This window comes from Lipophrys pholis, assembly GCF_963383615.2.
Source record: "Lipophrys pholis genome assembly, chromosome: 5".
Taxonomy (NCBI): domain Eukaryota; kingdom Metazoa; phylum Chordata; class Actinopteri; order Blenniiformes; family Blenniidae; genus Lipophrys; species Lipophrys pholis.
In genome coordinates this window covers 9,842,577-9,859,457 of record NC_137628.1, presented here as the reverse complement: position 1 = coordinate 9,859,457, position 16,881 = coordinate 9,842,577, and the positions used below count along the sequence as shown (strand labels likewise).

General features: G+C 43.4%; 1 protein-coding gene across 1 annotated transcript in view; it reads left to right on the top strand.

Annotated features, from left to right (window-relative positions):
* kcnq5b (potassium voltage-gated channel, KQT-like subfamily, member 5b) overlaps nucleotides 1-16,881 on the top strand; it is a gene marked incomplete at its 3' end in the record, with an annotated part of 113,150 nt that continues 96,269 nt past the window's right edge. Inside the window, exon 1 of the mRNA XM_080463297.1 lies at nucleotides 1-332. Within this exon, the coding sequence (XP_080319423.1) occupies nucleotides 10-332 (323 nt within the window). The 5' untranslated portion in view covers nucleotides 1-9. The remainder of the gene's footprint in view (nucleotides 333-16,881) is intronic.

Genomic DNA, 16,881 nt, shown 5'->3' with positions numbered 1-16,881 from the left:
GGTGATGCCATGCCCCGGAACCACGGCGGAGACGAAGGCGGCACCGGGCTCTGGATGAGGACGTCGCCGGGGCACCGAGCGGAGGGCTACGGCTTGAAGGATGTGGAGACCGGGCGGAGGATGATGAACAGCGCGGGAGACGGGCTGCTGTCCGCGGCCGGCTCCGACAACCTGCGGGGGAAGCAGGGCGCGCGGCTCAGCCTGCTGGGGAAGCCGCTCATCTACAGCGCGCAGAGCGGCCGCAGGAACGTGCGCTACCGGAGGCTGCAGAATTACCTGTACAACGTGCTGGAGAGACCCCGAGCCTGGGCCTTCATATACCATGCCTTCGTGTAAGTACCAGCTCCAGTTTTCAAGCTGCACACCTGTTGATCATCCACACGATCACACTCACTCTCACTCATTGTTTTTGCACCAGATGTGCAGTTTATTACTAAAAGCTGTTGTGTGTATTGAACCCACTTTGTCTCATCGTGTAACATCTGAGTCCATTACTGTGGAGCACATTGAACTCTGAGCTGTCACAGAAAATACATAGACATTCTGCTTTTTCCATTCAGGAGACATTCAACATGCTTAGAAACTGAGCTTTCACTTCTCCTGTGAACCAAGAGCTCACAGATTCGGTCTGTCTGGCTCCTAGAGGTCAAAGGTTAAAGATCGGGCTCTTCAAACCTGTTGATCTCCCACATGCGACTGTTTGTTTGTTGTGCGATCGTTTCTGACAGGAAGGAAGTTGACATGTGGGACCAGAAGAGGGGTTTTGACAGTTTACAGAGTAGCACGTTTTTCCTTTTTAATGTCAACGCTGAAGTCGCTCACTGTCATTAGATCAGTGGTTTTTAAAGCGTGGAAGATGAGCACCCCCCCACCACACACACACACACACACATACACACACACACACACACACACACACACACACACACACACACACACACACACACACACACACACACACACACACACACACACAGGACCTTCCCCCGCACATGGCTGAATACCAGTCTGACTTCCTGTTTCACAATATAAGATATTGTTCATGTTTGTATCGATGTCAGATTTCAAGCAATATAATGTAACTCAAAGTGCTTCACAAGTAATTTGTGATTGGACATCATCGTATGTTAATTATTTGAAATTTTGAAGAAATCATGTAAGAAAAGAACTAAAATGTTACGTAGGCAAAAGGCACCCCCCTCCACCGCCCCCACCACCCCGACCTGCTCTGACCCCCAGATGTTTCCTGTTGTGGCCCCCACGGGATCCCCACTGCTTCAGGCTGTGGCAATGGCTTGAAAATGTCCAAATGAAGACACATTAACAGCAGCGTCTGGCTTGAGGCGCCTCAGATCAGCAGGAATGATGAACATGGGGGAGAATCAATGAAGGAAAGTGATGGTGGAATATGGAGCGCTGACGTCACGCTGCTGGATGTCTGAGGTCCAGAGTGACGATGAAATTTCCTGAAGTCGTTCAGCAGAGCTCGTCGACCAGCGTTTCCCACAAGGCTTTTTTAGTAGCAGTTTGAATGTGACACAGGAGGCGAGTCGCTTGTGTTTATTAGTGTGTGTGTGTGTGTGTGTTTGTGTATGTTCCCAGTTTGGGATACGTTTTGGGTGTAAACTCATTATCTTAGCCTTAGTCAATTTTCTTCTTTTAAATTTCATGGTTACTCTTAATTATTTTTCACATTTTTGTAGCTTTACACTCATAATGAGACATCAATCTTAGAATAACGACACATGAAGAAAACAGGGTCACTTTTCATCTTCATGTCAATCAGGCGTCATTGAAATGTGTTTTGCGGTTCACTTGGTTTCTATGGACCTGCTGGACCACAGCGCCTCATGTACTGTAAGGTCTTTAAACTGTCTTACACATTTTGACGAGATTCAAGTTGTCCTTTAAAGGTGCTCTGTGTAAGTAATGCCACTTTTGTCCACTGGGTGGATAAAATGAGTCACTTCCTCAGAGTTAAGGCAGTTTGCTCATTGATTTTCACGTTCTGACTAATGTTGATCTTTTCTGACTTGTGTTGATCGTTCTGTTGATTCATTTTGACTCGTGTTGATTTGTTTTGACTCTTGTAGATTCAGTCCGACTCGTGTTAAAGTGTTTCTGACTTGTGTTGAGTCATTGGCTGACTCATTCTGAGTCGTGTTAATTTGTTAAGACTCATCTTGTGTTCTTGTTTTGGAAGCAGGTAAGTAGCTCTTCACACCATCTGGTGGTCCAATGCGATATTACAGGACTGACTCTGCTAGCAGTTTAGGACTTCTTTGCTTGTATGATTATTCGTTGTCTGACCCTGATTTCTCAGTGTAACAATAGTCTGGGGGGGGGGGGGGGGGGGGGGGGGGGGGGTTGTAGTTTGTAGTAAACCTGTTGCTCTGCCCTGCTGACCTGACTTGTTCCACTCGTGGTTGAAGCGTGTGTATTTTTTGCTGTTAATATACTGGAAACCTGAGAGGACACTCTTATTGCTTTTTGTCTTCAGCAGTATTATCTTTCATTCCGAGACACAGAAACAGAAAAATGGCCTCCAAAGCAGCGCGTTCGCCAAATGACCCAGCTTGATAGTGTGGTTACCACCAGGACAGTAAGTTTATTCAAGGGGAGTTTTTTGTTTTGCGTCATTGACCGATCTCGCTAACCCCCGTGTCTCTTTTGTGAAGCTATTTAGACTGAAGCAATGACGGGTTGAAATCGGATGGCACATCCAGCAATAAGCATTCTACAAAGACACGTCTGTGTTACATCTCAGATGAGCACACTGAAAGCTGTTTGATCACATCAAGTGTAATTTTACAGAGACATGAATGGTTTCACAAGCTCCATTCAACTTTTCCCACTATATTTAGCCATCCTGAATGCTGCTGTGTTCAGAACTCCCAACAAGTCCAGGGTCATATTCCTCATCTAAACTGTAAAAAGCATTTAACACCCAGTAACTGTTGTTCAGACGTTCTTTTTGTGTTGCGACAGCAGTTTTCATGGTGGTGCCGGGTGTGTGAGTGATTGTATGCATGCTTGCACAAACACATTATATAAAGGCAGCCCATCTACCTGTACTTGAAGTTTGAAGCTATAGAACCCCCCCCCCCCCCCCCAAAAAAAAAAAAACGCCACTAAATTGGACATGGACTTTAATCTCTGTTCCCTAAAACTCAGAATAATAAGTTTGAGTGGCGAAGGATAATGCGATTTGATTAGCTTTATACTTTAAGTTTACCAAGAGGGAATATATTTACAGGATAGCCTTTTTCCACACGTCTCATTTCCTGGGGGTCCAACAGAAAAATGTAGATAGAGAAAATATCGGAGTATCAGAGAAGTAACAACCACTTTGACATTTCTGTAGCATAAAAAGACATTCTAATTTTTACAAACTTGATTTTTAACTTTTAAAATTGCTTACATTGACAACTTTGTTCAGGTCAAGGTGCAACTAAGAGCAAGAGAGATTTGTATACGGGAAATGGAGAGTACGGTCTGCTTTTCTGCAGATGATGTTGTGCTTTTGACTCCATTGTAGTAGAAAGTGAAGCAGCCGTGATGCAGATCAGCACCTCTGACGGATAGTGTTTGTTCACATCCCATTAGAGGTCTAAGAGGCAGGGCGTCGTCCATAGTTCAATTCAGGACCTTCTGGAGAGATGAAATCTATCAGCTGGTCTGGGAGCAGCTCAGGGTCCCTCCAGTGCAGCCGGAGGAAGTGGCCTTTGGACAGTGACGTATCTTCTTCACTCCATTACCACAGTGACATTGTGTGGACAAAGTTAGAAGGAAGATTGGCGGATCGACGGATCGTCTATAGAAAAGTCAGCTGAAGAGCAAAGACGTCAGTCCATTAGAGGTGTAGAGCTTGAAAGTTTGAGAAGAAAACAGTCAAATCAGAGCTCAGGTACTCTTGGGGCTAAAAACAAATCTGTTCGGTGATTTAAAGAGAACTGTTGATTTCCTTCTGTCGGCTCAACTGTTTGGCAGAAATGTCGACTCCAAAAAGTCTCATTTGCATATCTTATGAAAGTGTTGACTCACGTACGCCCACAGAGATCTCCGGCCTCTTTTCTCTTTGCCGACATTAGGACGGATTTTCTTAGCTTTCTGTGACAGTAAGTGAAGGTGTGGAGGTGGTCTTTTTTTGGGGGGGGGGGGCACATGAGCCTGACCTCAGCTCTCTGCTGTCTCTGCTGCAGCGTGATGGATGCAGCCATGATGGTCAGTGGCCTTGAAGGTTGCGCCTCTCTGCTGAGATGACGGTTGTTTCAGCCGAGCGACTTCTTCATCAGAATTTGTGTCCGTTTGATGATCTTCAATTTCCACAACAGACATAAAAAAACTAAAATAAAAATAAGCTTCACCTCCTTCCAGAGCCAAGGTGAGACCGGAGTGTCCTCAGGAAAGCGTGTTCCTTGTTCTCTATGCTCCATCAGCTCAAATATCGACTCCACCAGTCCCTTAATACTCAACAATATTCTGCAGGAAAATGACAAATTTGCATAATCTCAGTTGAGAACGAGCTGTTTTTCTCTCCCGCCAAGCTGCTTTGTCATGTAAATCACAATGATCAGCACAGTTTTTAAATAAATTTCCACCAACTGTAGCTTTAAATGTTGTGTTGTTGTTTACTGTGATGTGCAAATCGCATCATTATTGTAGCCGTGAATGTTTGGTCGACAATTAGTAAGACAATGTGGATCAGAACAGAAACTTTACAAATTGCATAAATTACAAATCTGTTTTTGCCCTACTTTTACCTTTTACGTCAATGTTTTAGGGCAACGCTGAAGTAGGAGAGGCTACTGGGCGAATACAAAGTTAAAAAGTGTTTTTTTTTCTTCCAGGGTGTTTCAGTTTGAGGAATAGAAGCATAGAAACCTAAAACAAATGCATGAAGAACGAGAACGGACACCACATTTGTTTGTGGGACCAAGTTGGCATCGCTAGCATGTTAGCCGTGAGGCTAGCTAGCGTCAATATGAGCTGTCAGGTAGCAACATCAATGTGTGAAACACTGAGCACACAGATAAACCGCGACCAGAGTCAGTGCACTCACACTAGTGTTTCTGGATACTTGCTGAACCGAGAAATCAGCTGCGAGCTCCGTAGCGGAGTTAGCAGTGTGCTGGCAGGCCGCTAACAGCAGCTTCCGGGGAAGTGACGGCTCACCGCGGAGCTCAAGTGTGTCCACAATGGAGGATATCGCGTACCTATCCAGGAGCTGCTGTGTCTGAAAATCTAATCGATTTGTCCTTGGATGATGACAAATCATCCCTGAAAATCTCATGCAATTCAGGTCAGTAGTTTGTGCGAAAACGTGGTCAAACACATACATGCAAACAATGAATAAATTAATATAGCCAAAAACATAACCTTCTCCACCAACTTTTGTTGGCGACAGTAATGGAGTATTGAAACTGTATTTAGTCTTTAAAGACTTTGTCGAAAAGTCAGACAATGTTAGATATTGTGAGGTGATCGTAGCTCCTGATGCAAGTTTTCAATGTGGTGTGTTTTGTTGGAAAATTAAAAACCATAACAGTAAATTCTAAGGCCAAATGGTACTAGATGCTAACAAGTATGTAATTCAAGCTCCCTTTGCAAAATTAAAAAGTTAAAAAGTGTTTTTTCTCCCTTGCCAAGCCATGCTATTTCCCAGCCACGGCCGCGTCTTTATTCTCCTTCTCATAATTTCAGGGATTTCTCTCCAATCACATAAATGTCACAATGGCGAGGGCTCCGTTCACGTTTATGTTTAGGACGTGTTATTTTATTGCACACTCACATCGTCGTAGGCTATGATTCAGTTTGCATTTTCATTTCGCAATCTGCAAACAGAAAACTTCATGTGAGGCCATTTAGGAGTGTTAATAGGGGGGCTTCCAAGGAAGAAAGAAGGTAGTGGTCCTGTTGTGTGAATGGATGGAACCTTTTCTGGCATTCAGCAACAACACCAGCTTTCATTTAATAGATTAGTACACAAAGCCCCAGTTGGTCACATAACTCAAATTTTCGGTGCTGATTTTGTCAGACTGACATCCATCTGTCTCCTATACCTGCTTTCTATGTAAACAGATGAGGAGGCAGTCTCAGCTGACGCTGGGTCCAAGGCAGTGTACATCCTGTACAGGTCACCAGTGCATTACAGGACTAACACAGGTGATTTATCCAGCTAGTATTGGCATGGAGCTACGCTTATTTGGTTGTTTTTGGGTATGACTGTTTCTTTTCTTAAGATCACAAGTTTTGTGAGACTCTCAGCAGTTTGCCGTCATTGCCGATATCCTCTAGCGTTGTGTTTGTGCTTTGATCCCCCACGATCATAACTTAGTGCTTTTTGTCGTCTTTTTAAAAGGATGGACAAGATGCTTTAAGGTGCAGTACATAAAATTTTTACTTTTCAGCAGTGACTCAGAGTTTTACCTGTTTGCTTTTAGTTGTTTTGAATTTCCCATTTTAACTTGTGTTTGAATCTGCTGCATGAAGAGTGACTCACTGCACCATCTTGTGGTACAAAGTGGTATTACAAGACTGAGCCGTCTGCTAGCTGGTTAGCTTTAAGATCACTCCGCTTCTCCTTCTTGATTAGTTTTTCATTGTTAATGACTGAAAATATGACAGACTGGAGCTTTATTCGATTTAAACAATATCACGTTTGAACTGATTAAAGATGCAGTTCATTTTATATTCCTATTATGGAGTATTACAGATATTATTGATCCTGCTTCGCTACTGCTATGATCAAAATATACAAAACCTTTTTTGAGAATTGACAGCTATTACTGCTTTTAAGGTAAAAGATAAGAGTAAATTGTGTTTTTGCATATGCTCTGTGATAAGAAACAAATTTCAGCTGAGCTAAAATACTGAGATAGTGTGCTAAAGTGATGACATTGTGAATATTAGAAAATAATCACTGTAATTAATGTGTAAAAGCAAGTTTCTTTACAGTTTGAGCTCCAATGTTTTTCCCACACAGTAGAACTCGCTCTTTTCCCCTGTCATATAAATCATCTGATAGCTTATTAAGTGCATGTATAACACATCCTCTCGTTTCAAATTGGTAAAATCTGTTTTTCCATTAATCAAATGTATTCCTTTTTATGAACATGACATTTTATTAACAACATTCAGGTACATCGGGTGCATGTGCACTTTTCTGCAGAATTGGTATGTTTGACGGTAATTTGAGTCGGTGAAGCTCACAGCAGTTTAATTTCATCATCCATTGCTTTCAGCAGGCAAACGAGGGAAAAAAAACCAACCCTTGCGTTTCTTGGTCTGGTCGCATTAGGAACAGGTCAGAGGAGAAACTGTGCTCAGCAGGCGGCCTGGCAGCTCCAGCTCTCCTCTGTCTGACATGCCCTCACTGGATTCATGCTCACAGAGATATTTCACCTTCAACTGTTCAACTCAAACACTTCCAGACCCCCTGAGGCACAAATTACTTCTTGAAAATCACCAAAGACAACATCGGGGCCAACCTCATCATGTGCATTAGGTTTGTATTTATTAGATGTTGGAGAGTTAATGTTCACATTTGAATGTGCAGTTTTTATCCTGACCAAGCCAAGTGAACGACTTATTGTTCATGTTTCTTTATTTAATGCGATAACGCACCTTTTATACACATTTCACCAGAAAACACTGCAAACCACAAAAACGTTCTGAAGGTAATTAGAGATCCACAATCAGGAGAGTAAGGAGGGAGGATAGATTTATCCAACAAAAATCTAGAACCATTAAATCTCCAAATAAACGCTTTAATGGAAAGTAGAAATAAAATGAATAAATCGTCATATTAGTCATCATATAAATACATATAGAATGAATATATAAACAAATAGTAATACGAAATATGTTAAATTCATAAGGAAGAATCTAAAAAATATAAAAAATTAATGTATACATTAATAACATTATATGTACATGAAATTACAAACAAATTAATTAATAAAATAAGTAAAAACAGAAGAATAAAAAAAAACCCATAAATATACCATCCATTTTAAATTAAAAAAACATATTTTATACAAAATTGAAAATGAAGCTAATAAATAAATAAATGTGTGTGTGATATATAAGAATTCCATCAATATTATATGAACACAAGATATATAAAAAACAAATACATTGATACAGCTATCAATGTATTCATACTTTGAGTTGAGAATACATGTATGAAGTAAAACGTAACCTATAAATCAGTTATTTCACAAACATTATAGGAAGTAAAAAACTATAAAGGGTACATAAAATGAAACTTAAATAATCTGAAATGAAAAGGAATTTAACAGAAATATTCACAATACATAAATAAATACATGCAAAATACAGGAAATGAATTTGAATGGAAAAACAACAAACAAATTATTACATGAAATTACTGAATAATAGCAGAAACAAAGATGCTGTGAAGACAAACTAATTGAAATGTCTCACTGAATAAACAAATGTGTTCAATTTAAGCAAATTATTATTTTTTTCCAGGTGGTTCATTTCAAGTTTCTGCAGTGTTTGCTTTCATAATTAAAAACCGGTTCAGATGGAATGAAAATGGAAATATGTGTGTTAATGGTGTGGGTCATTGGAATATGTCCATGGAAACACATTTCTATTTTTAAGTTAATGTCAAATTCTTCCTAGAGTTTTTTTTTTTTTTTTTTTAATTTTAACACTTTGATAGTATAAATAGTTTTAATTTGTCCCACATTGTTCTTGAAAAGTGTGTTTAATTCCCCTGCTGTCCTGTCTCCTGTACAGTGTATGGGGCTGCTTGCATGCACATATATTTTTATCCGTCCCCCCCTACATGTGTGACGGGAGCAGCACTGAGCCGCTCTTTGTGCGGCGCTGACTTGTGCCTGGGGTCCCTGCCTGCCCTCCTTCCTGCTCGCACACACACATACACAGTGCTGCCATTCATCTCACCTCTGGATTAACAAGCTCTGATCCTCACAAGTATGTTCGGGGCAGGAAAATGTTGGGGGTGGGGGGGGGGATGTCAGCGTCGCTCCAGCCCAGGTTTGTGAGCTGGCACGCCAGAGTAAGTGTGTGTGTGTGTGTGTGTGTGTGTGTGTGTGTGTGGGGGGGGGGGGGGGGGGACATGAACTCGCTGCTCTCACTTGTTAAATATCTATCAGTGGCTTTATTGTTGGGAATACTCCTATTCGCGGGCCACACTAAAGGACGCTGGCTCATCCTGAAAGCCCTGTTTGACGGGCGTTATTGGACACGCCAAGCCAACAGACACAATAAAACGTTTAGTAGACATCTGAGTGAGGAATCAGACGCGGCTCCGAGTCCCGCTGCTGTACTGAATTATACTTTGAGCCGTCGTTTGTGGTGCACGCATCGAGATTCTGTCACTGAGAAATATCTGTTTTTCCTTCGGGCTCCCTCGTCGCTGTCTGCTGGAGAGCTTTATACCTCCGCCACGGAAAACGTCTGCGGGGGGGGATTCAGTGTTTCTGCACACGTTTCCTTCACATCCAGGACCGACTCTTCAGGTTTCTATGGTTCACCATCTATAGAATTTCTTGTGTGTGAAGAAGCTTCACTAAGCACTGAGGCCAAAGTGCTGAATCAGCAGACTGCAACTATTTCAAGTGAAAATGGAAAACCTACGTTGCGTTTTTGGTGCTCAGAAAATGCAACTTTTTGAAAATGGCTCCCAAGGTGGAACTTTCTGAAAACACTTGAACTCTGTCTCCGTGTAGATGGGGTAAAACAACTTTTCCGAAACGGTGCTGGTAAATTGTCCTTTTGCACATACATGAGTAGAATCTCAACAATGTTTACCTCCAGAGGGACATGTCTCCCAGTCCACATTCTCCTGGGACTCGATAGCTTTATTGTTGAGAGTCACCCTTAATAGCAACCCAACATAAGCATCTGTCCATACGAATGTCCGCGCACTTGCCATTGTTAATGTTTATAGTATATTGTTCTCCACGTTCTACGTCGTTTTCTGACACGTTTCTGTGTAAATCAACATAGTTATCAAATCATTGCTGAGGAAAATGTGTTTTTCTGAAAAGAAAATAGAGAAACGATGCATTTTCACTTGAAACGTAGTCGTGCAAATGGGGCCTCAGTGTACAAGAGCAACTATTCCAGTAGAAAATGAAACCAGAAGAGAGTCTGTGGTGTGAATATGTGTAACTTTAATGTGGAGATTTGACTGAAGGACGGTTCATCCAGACGGTTTCTGCAATGCAAGAGAGACAGCAGCAACACAGAAGTCACAACTCACAGATTAGAACCACAACATGAAGTCAAATATTACAAAAACTAACAACACAAAATCTGATCCATTCAACCGTTGTGTAGCAGAATAGTACAGCTGCAGAATGTATAAATGAGAGTAAATGCGGTTAAATGTATGAAAGTGTGCAAACTCTGCTAAATGCTTTGAACCAACAATTTGTACAGGCGTTAATGCAAATTTGCTTCAGACTCGCTCGACCTATTTGTGTTTTTGTGACAAAAGTTGCATGAAAAATGTGTTTGCACACTTCGCCTGTATAAACAAGGGGTGTAAAAGTTGGCCAGATAAGATCAACAAGTGGCTGAGGTGCTGTCTGCAGCCTTGCTGTGGGCTCCTGTCATTTTGTTCAAAGTCACAAAGTTTCATTTGTGAAAAGTGTGTCTGTCTTGAGCACTCGTCTCCGAAACAGGAAGAAACAGCACGTTGGACTGGGTCTATTTTGGGCTGCGTATGAACACGCATGTTGAGCTGCAGTGAGTATATACAGCAGCAGGGAACCTGTCCTGATGTCAGAGCTGCACAGCGACTCAGATAATAGTTTTCGGACAACAATGGCTCAGAGATCCATCACGCTTTCACGGCGCGGCAGCACTTTGTCAGCAGGATGAAATCACTGTTTGTTTTGGTGTTCTCGATGACAATGAGAAAACTTTACTGTAGAATATCAGGCGCTCAAACCATTCACAGCCAATAAAAGGACAGAGTCCGAGTTCAGAGCCGTGTCCCCTCAATGTGCTTTCAGTCCCACACAAATGAAAAAATATACACTGATCAGCCAAAACGTTTTGGCTTTGTGATATTTCCTGAGTTCTCGAGGCCTCCACAGGACCGCTGGAGATGTTTCTGTGGTATCTGCTCCTGAAAGGTACCAGCAGAGTTTCTCTGTACTGAATGGGGAAGAGCGAGGCCTGTAAACAGTCTGTGGACGTGGTCTCAGGGTCTATAGAGACGTGGTCTCAGGGTCTATGGAGACGTGGTCTCAGGGTCTATGGAGACGTGGTCTCAGGCCCCGTTTACACAACAACGTTTCAAGTGACAACACCTAATCTGTATATAGAAAAAAAGTGATGTGTTTACGCTGCAGCAGCGGACACACTGAGAACGATGTAGTTAGTCTGCCGGGCCACGGGAGGGTGCTGTTGCTTCTTTTTGTAATGAAACCACACAGACTTGTGTGCAGAAAACAAAACGCTATATATGTGAACAAAATGGAGAGAACCCGACATCCGTATGGACTGATGACGAATGATATCAGGGGAGAGTCTCAACTATTAAACTACCGATGTGGATGATAAATCTAGAATACGGACCGCGAGTCGCCCCACTAGGGGTCGCCATGTTTGTTTACAGGCACATGAGCAGAAGGAACTATTTTCAACGAGAAGGGAGGGGGGAGATATGCGAATGCTCAGTGACAGCGCTTTGTTGCCTCCGGCAGTCTCTGCAGGACGGAATCGCTACCGTGAAAGAATCTTTCCACTTTGGGAGCTTCGGATAAAAACTTTGAGGAAACAGTGGATCTGCACACCAGTGTCGTGTAAACGAAGACTCGGAGTGTCTGTAGAGGTGGTCTCAGGTGGTCTCAGGTGGTCTCAGGTGGTCTCTGTGTCTACTAATTTTGTAAGTAGTTTTTTTTTTTTAAACCTGAAAATGCAGGAGAAGAGTTTCATTTCTTGTTGAATCTGTGTGAAATCAGTGAATTCAGTGAAATCGGAGATTCTGTGTTGGTGGATCACAGCTGATGGAGATGATCTGCAGCAGGTTTCAGGTTTCAGACCAGCGTTTGCTCAGAGGGAGTTTCCCTGGCTCTATATCCAGAGTTGTCCATTCTGTCAACACAAAGAGAGCCGGCTGTCGCGCTGAACACGCCCGCACACAGGCATTGTGGGTATTGTGCTTCAGGTAAGAGCGTCATCATTTACCTAAACAGCACCTGTTTGCCTCATATGACAGGCTGCCTTGTCAGCCCACAGAGACGAGCTTTAAGAGCTCCAATTCTGTTCTTTGTATTTAATTTAATTTAATTTTATCTTTGTTCACTCAGGTGATCTTGTTAGGATCAAGGAGCTTTTGATCAGCACCAATAATCTAATAGAGCTTTCCTGACCCCCCCCCCCCCTCCCTATTTTGTAATGAAGTATTCATCTTTTCGAAGCCGCCATCTGAGAAAACGACCTTTGAGGTGTTCTTCGGCTCCTCTTGAGGTTTCTGACACTTGCAGGAGGCGGACATCTTTACAACCGACAAGAAGTCCTGAGTGAGCATTGTTCCTCCCAGTCGCCTTTCGGGTTGCACTGTTCTGGTGATACTTTTTCGGCCCAGCGTTTGAGAGGCTGTGATCTGAGTAACAAAGTACCGATTGAGTCAGTGGTTTGTAACCCAGGGAAGTCTCCTTGAGGATGTGTCACAAATCACAGAGGGTTGGTTAAAATTAGATTCACACATGTCAGAAAACCAGAATAAAACACACGATAGAAACCCTGGAAAACTGCACAGTGCTTTCATTTTGAAGGGTCCTTCATGTCCACTGGTATTAGATTCAATATTTTTTGCATATTAGAAACGAGGGGGGGGGGGGTATGCACCATAATTGGAAGAACAATTGGGAGAGTTCAAGTAAAGAGACGATAATCACTGAAAATGTGACCTCCACTTTCTGGTGTCTCCTCTCGTTTACCGCCTCAACCACAGTGATTCTGTAGCATTTCTTCCCTCTTTCATGTAATCTCCACCTGAACCATCACCTGAGTGGCGCGCGAGTGCAGAACGTGCATCACTTCATATCCTCTCAGCCGATCCTTCCCTCGTCTCTTCCGTCAGATCTGTTTGTTTGTCCTGAAAGTGCTTTTGCTCGCTCTCAGAGGGGCTGCCGAGAGGACCTCTCACAGTCTCCTGCTCCCACTTTAGCCCGGTTTTCGTTGCGTGTGATCTTTTGAGTGTAAATCTGGAATGTGATGATACTTGCCTCGAAGGGAGAGCTTACAGAGGAGGCTGGCCTTCTGAGGACTTGTCTCCGCTCCTGTATTGTCTCAGTGAACCTGTGTACAAGGCTATAGAGCGCCATCAAAAACAGAATTGAATTGTTTACAGTCCTTGAACCAGGACGTCAGCCTCACCTTCCCTTTTATGAAAGTGTTACTGTTGGACTCATGTTTGGAGCTTCAGTAAGCTTACGTAAATTTCTTTACCCCTCATCAGTCTGGAGTACGAATACTCTGGGTTACAACGGGTTAAAGAAACGTTTTAGTCTTTAAAGAGACCTTAAGAACCTTGAGCGTTTAGTCGAAAAGCAATGATGAAATCTGACTCCAAACTCAACTCTCACTACCACGCACCAAATCTGAACCAAACTGTGAACCAAGCCTGAATAAAAAACGGAACCAAACCCTCACCTCGACACAACCAACAGGTTGCTCATGATCTCTATCGGTCCCCTCGGTACACGAGTCCCTGTGCAGTCAGATTTCACCTTCAGTGTTTGTAGACCTGGAGGATGATAAAATGTTGCATTGACTTACATTCATGAAACAAATTCTCAAATTTTCCCCAAATGGGACTCTCTTTCTCATCATCATTTGAATGTTTAAACACAGTTTGATCCCGGCAGATGGTCACACACACACACACACACACACACACACACACACACACACACACACACACACACACACACACACACACACACACACACACACACACACACACACACACACACACACACACACACACACACACACACACACACACACACACACACACACACACACACACACACACACCAGAAGCCCCTCAAAACATCTGAGAAAATCCCTAAGTGAAATATGCAATTTTAAGCGCTTTCATGTTGCCATGGCAACAGATGCTGCCTTTCAGACCTCACTGGAGTCTGTACGAAGAACAAGAGAGGAAGAGAGAGATGCCCCGGGTGGGTTTTAGTAAGCAAAGGAGTGAATGCTCCTGTCTGTGTGTACTCCTCTGTCATGTGCTGACGGCGTGCCCCCCCACCCAGTTGACCACGCGGCCCCCCGCTGTGCCACCATGTCCAGCAGTTAGTCATGGCCGAGCTGCTGCTCTGCTGTGCTATATTTAGACACAGATCAACTGGATTGGTGTTCATGGTCTGTGGGGCTGCCCTTTCCCCTGTGGGAAACATGCAGCTCACCTAAAATACCCCCCGCTGACCACTGAGGTGCCCCTTATACATGTCCAACAGGGCTCCTGTTGGACATGTATAAATCTGTGTTCTGTGTTCTTCTAAAGCAGGGATCAACTTCCCATGTCTTTGGAGAAAAAGTTTATATTCTCCAGTAGAAGAAATTGTTCACTTCAGAGACTCAATGATATAATTTTTATGTCTTTTTTCGTTTTGACACGATTTGATTTCTTTGCTCATGTTAAAAAAACAAACATGAAATAGGTGTGAAGAAGGTAACACTCTGCACACATCGTCAGTACATCAGGTCTCACACCTCCGTTCTTTGTGCCCCCATCTCCCCCATGTCCAGTCATCTCCACGTCCTCCATCACTCCACCCTCTTCTCCATCTCCAGCTGGAACCTCCCATTTGATCTGTAACTTCTTCAACCAGCTGTTCCTCTCACCTCTCCATGTTGACTCCATCCTGTTTAATGAACATCTCAGCGTCGTCATCCTCCTGTCTTTTACTCAGAGGTTCCGTCTGCAAACCAAACATCTCTGCTGTTGTGTGAACTATCGCTTTCCATATTATGATCTCTTGGGAAATATTCACTTGACTGAAATGCCCTGAAATTGCTCGAATTGTTACATAAATAAAATTGCACGTCAGATGGACCCAGCACCCGGGGAGAAAGAGACACGTGGTTAAATATAGCTTCTCCATGCCTGACTGTAGTGTGACGTAGGCAGTCTGCATGCGGCAGCACCCATCATATGTTTGTAGTATGTGTGCTCATCCTGCACAAGGACAATGGATTTACCTCCATCAACGTCCCGTTGGGGGAATGGCAGCACATCAGGGGGATTTTGGGCAGGGAGGGGGGTCTCGCTCCGGGCACCACACTTGGCACGAGGCTGGTGATGTTGTGTCGTAGTGGATGAGGGGCCAGAGGCCCTCTGACCTCCATGTCTTACCCGCTGGGGCAACAATGCAGCTGTGTTGACAGTGTGTCCCTCAACTCTTCCGCCTGTGTGGAGAAAGAAATGAAAGTGGCAAGAGAAACCTCAGAAAGAAAGACTCATGAGGAAGAGATTTTTTTTATTCATGGTGTATTCACTGGTTCCTGTTTCTAGTTGTGTTGCTCGTCACTGACGACTGAATCATTAGGGTTTGCACAAAAATGTATTAACCTCTAATTACATCAGAGAAGTGGGTTTTCCCTTCATAGTGTGACAGAAAAATGACCTTAATGTATGTGAGCTATTTCACTTCTCCACTCGGACTTTTTCCTTTTTGTGTTTTAAACGGTGTCTTTATATTCTCCGTGTTCGAGTTCTGATGTTCGAACACTGTGGAAGCAAATTCTGTCATTTTCTGAATAAATGATAAAAGTTATAAAATGTTTGATTCGTGTACACAGTCCTAAATTGCTCAATCGTCCATCCATCCATCCATCCATCCATCCATCCATCCATCCATCCATCCATCCATCCATCCATCCATCCATCCATCCATCCATCCATCCATCCATCCATCCATCCATCCACCCGAAACATGACTGAAACCATTTGTTGGGACCATTTGAAGACTTGACATGTTTATTTCTTTCTCTCCACTGCTCAGATTCTTTCACGTGTCGCTTCCGTGTCCTGTTGTCGCATGTTTTTTTTTTTTTTTTCTCCTGGTGTGATGTTATAGGAAGTGACCTGTTTTGTTGTTTGGTGGCCTTGAGTTCATGTCACGGGGGCCTGAGTGGGTCAAGCCTCGTCATCATATAATAGCCTCTGTTACTTAAACGGCTAAAAAGTCTTCTGGTGACTCCTCTTCTACAGGATCTGCTGCCCAATTCACAAAGACTGTCAGAGTTTGTAGTAACTCCATTCAGCGTTATCTTACGTTAGTATCGGGCACAGTTGACTTAAAACATACAGATAAGATATATGGCATATGCTTCATGTGACAAATCCTGCTCTCTCTATTGAAGCAGGGCCGATTGCTTCATCATCACTGGAATTTAGCTTTTAAATCAGTTTCTTGAGAATCTGTGAGATCGTCGCTTCTCTCAGGTGTCTCATGCCTACGAGCGCCGGCGTGAGCGGCCAATGCATTTGTGGTTCTCCGCTTGAGAAAAGGAAGCTGCGTTTGTCGGCCACGGCTTTGACCTCCTTCCTCCGGCTTGCTGAACCATCGAGAGTCGCCCTGGAAGCGGAGATCCCAGGCTCGCAGCCCGACGTCACCTCGCGTTTGTCCACAGAAATCAGACGCCGCGCGGCGTCGAAGTCAGCGAGGTTAGAGGACCGAGGTTAAAGTGCTGAGGTACGAGTGAAGTGTGGGAGTGTTTTTAACCATTACATTGCTCTGTTAGCACTTTCTTGGAGCCGAGTTGTCAGAACACATTAGTGGTAAGTTTGCTCCCGAGGTCACCGCAGGCAACGTCCTCTGTCATCTGGATAGAGAGAGAGAGCTG